The 4,293-nt window shown below is 33.4% G+C and overlaps 1 protein-coding gene across 1 annotated transcript; it reads left to right on the top strand.

Moving 5' to 3' along the window:
- Nucleotides 1-302: 302 nt before the first annotated feature.
- On the top strand, nucleotides 303-3,629 carry LOC111907998 (uncharacterized). Its single transcript, XM_023903807.1, has 9 exons — nucleotides 303-516; nucleotides 583-746; nucleotides 840-1,022; nucleotides 1,095-1,231; nucleotides 1,313-1,590; nucleotides 1,741-1,981; nucleotides 2,162-2,647; nucleotides 3,378-3,519; nucleotides 3,609-3,629. The coding sequence occupies exons 1-9, from the start codon at nucleotides 303-305 to the stop codon at nucleotides 3,627-3,629; spliced, it is 1,866 nt and encodes a 621-aa protein (XP_023759575.1).
- The last annotated feature ends 664 nt before the right edge of the window (nucleotides 3,630-4,293 follow it).

The raw sequence follows: 4,293 nt of genomic DNA, 5'->3' as shown, positions 1-4,293 counted from the left end.
GGATAAGTCTTGGATGGGAGCCTACAGAACATCAGAAACGTATGTAAAGGGTGTTGCAAAAATTTTGAAATATGCAATACACAATTACAAGATTTCTAAAATATGGATCTTGTAAATACCAAAAAAAAGATAAGAATTCCATGTCCATGTGTCAAGTGTGTAAATCACATATCTCATTCGGTGGATGTGGTAGATGATCACCTATTTAGGAATGGAATTGGTCAAACATACACGAATTGAAATAAGCATAGAGAAACAGAAGAAGCACCCAGAAATTATATATATATTAACATAATTTTGACATGGACACGTCATACGTTGTTGATTCCACGAACATAAACACAGAAATGCCAGCAGATGTTGCAGAAACAGTAGAGATGGTGGAAGCAGTAGAAGAAATTTTTATTGGGAACCCTGAGAAGTTTAGAGAACTCATTGATGACGAGAAGCCCCTATATAAAGGGTGTCCTAATTTCACAAAATTATCTACAGTCATACAACTACTCAACTTGAAGAGTAAGTATGGACTATCAGATAAGTACTTTACATAATTATTGGTTTTGATCAAAAATATGTTACCAGATGGTGATGAAATGTACAGTAGTACATACGAGGCCAAAAAAGCATCCAAGGAAATGGGGTCAGGGTATACTAAGATACATGCATGTGTCAACAACTATATACTTTACAAAAACGAATACACAGACATGGCAGCATGTCCTACTTGTGGTAAATCAAGATGGAAGGTCAATGAACAAAAAAATAAAATTTACAAGAATATTCCTGCAAAAGTTTTGTGATACTTTCCAATTATTCCGCGCTTGAAACGACTTTTTCAGTCTAAGACTATTGCAAAAGATTTAACATGGCACGCAACAGACAGAAAGGTGGATATTGGTGTTTTAAGTCAACCAGCTGATTCACCAGCACGGGCTGCCATTGATGACAAATATCCTAACTTTGCTAGCAAACCAAGAAATTTGCGGCTAGGCATTTCTGCTGACGAAGTCGATGTGAATAGAGTAAATAGGAGTCATAGTGTGTGACCTATTTTAACTGTCATATACAACCTTCCACCATGGTTGTGTATGAAGAGAAAGTTCATCATGCTTTCGTTATTGATTTCGGATACACCAATAAACGATTTTGATGTGTTCCTAGCACCTTTTATTGATGATCTGCAATTATTATTTGATATTGGAGTTGAAACATACGATGCATATGCACAAGAGTAGTTTAAACTACGTGCAATAGTGTTATGGACTATTAACGATTATCCTGCGCTAGGTACATTAAGTGGTTGTCCATACAGTGGATTTCAAGGTTGTGTTGTGTGTGGTGAAGAAACACACTGCATTAGACTCCCTGAATCGAATAAGTTGAGTTATGCTGGTCATAGACGATTTCTACCGTATGATCACCCGTTCAGAAGACAAAAAAGGGCATTCAATGGACAACAAGAGTTCTCACCCTCTCCAGAACCTATGAAATGGGAGGAAGTATATAACAAGGTCAAATTTATAATTAATAAATGGGGAAAGGTGTCTAAGGGCAAGGAGGCAGAAATCCAACAATCTACAACTGGAAGAGGTGGGAAGATTAATAAAAAAAAAAAGAGAAAATGAAACCAAGTGGATACTTCAGATGTGAGCCAGCAAAATAATACATACTGGAAGAAATTCAATATATAGTATAGACAGCTAAGTTATTGGCACGACAATTTGATTCCACATTGTATAGATTTTATGCATGTCGAAAAGAACGTGGGCGAGAGTTTAACCGGAACTGTGTTGAACGTTCCCGGAAAGAAGAAAGATGGTTATAAAGGTCGATTGGATTTGGTTCATTATTGTTTAAAACTAGAGTTGCATCCTAAGATAGAAGGGAACAACACAACACTTCCCGCAGCAGGTTGTACATTGACAAAAGAGGAAAAAGACAAATTATGTGTGACTTTATACAATTTAAGGGTTCCTCAAAGGTATTGTTCTAATTTTTCTAGTTTGGTGAGTCTGAAGGATAGGAGGTTGATCGGACTAAAATCACATGACTATCACATGCTCTTGCAACAATTTTTGCCCAAAGCAATTCGATCTATTACACATCCACCCACCAAATTTGCTATTACAAGGTTTTGTTTCTTTTTCAAATCAATATGTAGCAAAGAAATCAAACTGGATGAGCTCGATAAGTTGCAAGAGGAGTTATGTGTAACCTTATGCCTTCTTGAGAAACACTTTCCACCATCATTTTTTGATGTGATGATTCATTTAACTGTTTATCTAACTATGGAAGTAAAATTATGTGGTCCAATATTCTTTAGATGGATGTACCCGTTCGAAAGGTTTATGAAGGTTATTAAGGGGCATGTGCGAAACAAAAATAGACTAGAAGGATGCATTGTAGAAGAGAATGTTGCAGAAGAGACGATTGAGTTTTTTAGTGAATTCCTCAAAAAGATGGATATTGTTGGTATTCCACCTGAAAATCATAACACATGTGGAATTCAGATAAGTGTAGATAGTAGCTCTATTACGGACGGTACTCCTCTATCAGCTGCTAAATCGGTAGAAGTTTCCGCAGAACTATTCAGCAAAGCACATTTCTTTGTATTGCAAAATACATCTGAAGTACTCCTGTATATCAAGTAAGTTTTTTTACATGTATGTTTGTTTTGTTATAATATTAACATTAACGTATTGACAGACGACACATGGATTTTTTGCAACATCAACACCCTACTAAATGAAAGGCACAGCTAGAACAAGAGCACAGTAATATATTTGATCATTGGTTACGAAAGGAGGTTTATTCATTTCATATATGTTGTGTTCTTTGTTATGTATTTCTTTATATCTTAAATTCATTATCTAATTACAATTCAGGTAGAGAGAGAGAGAGAGAGAGAGTTATGGGGCTATAGAGAAAGTATAACAAAGACAATGAGATGGATTTCACATGGACCTAATAAGAACATTATTAAATACGATGTATATGCTATCAATGGATATACTTTTTGTACAAAATCTTGTGAAGATAAAGTTTACCAAAACAGTGGGGTTAGTGTCGTTGCCACTGACACACACATTAGTAAAGAAGTTGTAACATATGCCAAAAACACTTATTATGGTGTTTTACAAGAGATATGGGTACTAGATTATCATTTTAAACGAATTCCAATTTTCATTTGTGACTGCTTGATAATAGAAATGGGTTAAAAAGGGATAAATTGGGTACACACTAGTTGAACTAAAAAGATTAGGACATAAAAGTGATTCCTTCATATTGGCCTCACAAGTATAACAAGTATTTTATGTCGCAGACCCGCTCGATCAAAAAATGTCTGTTGTGTTCAATACACCTCCCAAAAATTACAGAGATACATATGAAGATGTAGATGAAGAATTTAGTACTTTAGTTCCTCAGAATGATAATATATTGCCACGTGTAGACACACTTGAGTTGCAGAAGGAAAATGATTATTTTCGTATTGATTTTGATGGTATTCTTATACGTACGGTATGTGTTTCTTAATATCAAGAATTACATTTGTAGCGATAATATTTTTCCTTCTTTTAATATTTAATGATCTTTATTTTTGTTTGTAGAAGGGAAAGGCCAAACCTTGATCCTAGCGCTACGTGGAGAATAAGAAAATGACAAAAAATGATGATGTACTTTCCTTAATATTTTTTACCATATTATACCATCAAACTATTCTGGTGTAATATTGTTATAACTCAAAGTTTTCTTTTTTCAGTTTTTTACTGTAATGGTGGATGACATGTTATAACATAAACTGCACGTTTTAGTAATGTACTTTCGTTATGCAATGTTAGACAAACTTGTATTCTTTTCATTTATTTATCATACTATTCTGTAAAAATAAGTTGTATTCTTTTCATTTTTAATGATGTCTGATCTGGTGCAATTAAAAGAATAGATGACAAAAAGGGAAATTTGGTTCTTTCTTATAGCTCTTATTCAAAACAACTATATTGTTATTTGTTTTTGTTTTTATTATTTTTAGTTTTTTTGGTTTTTTCAGAAATTGTTTCTAACTTTACAACACTGCCATTCATTTTTGTTCATTAATTTACACAACCCTTTAATTGCAAAATAAGCAATGTACTTTTGTAAAATATCATGATTGAACTTTTTGTTCATTTTTTATTCTGCCAAATGATATCAAAGATAAATATGGTCAAATTTAAGAGTCTTCCAAATAAAATAGTACAACCAGAATAAACATTACATATGTGTCTATATTTACATATAGACACATATAATAGT

Source organism: Lactuca sativa, chromosome 5 (assembly GCF_002870075.4).
Source record: "Lactuca sativa cultivar Salinas chromosome 5, Lsat_Salinas_v11, whole genome shotgun sequence".
Taxonomy (NCBI): domain Eukaryota; kingdom Viridiplantae; phylum Streptophyta; class Magnoliopsida; order Asterales; family Asteraceae; genus Lactuca; species Lactuca sativa.
Note: the sequence above shows the minus strand (reverse complement) of the source record. Positions and strands in the feature narration are given on the sequence as shown.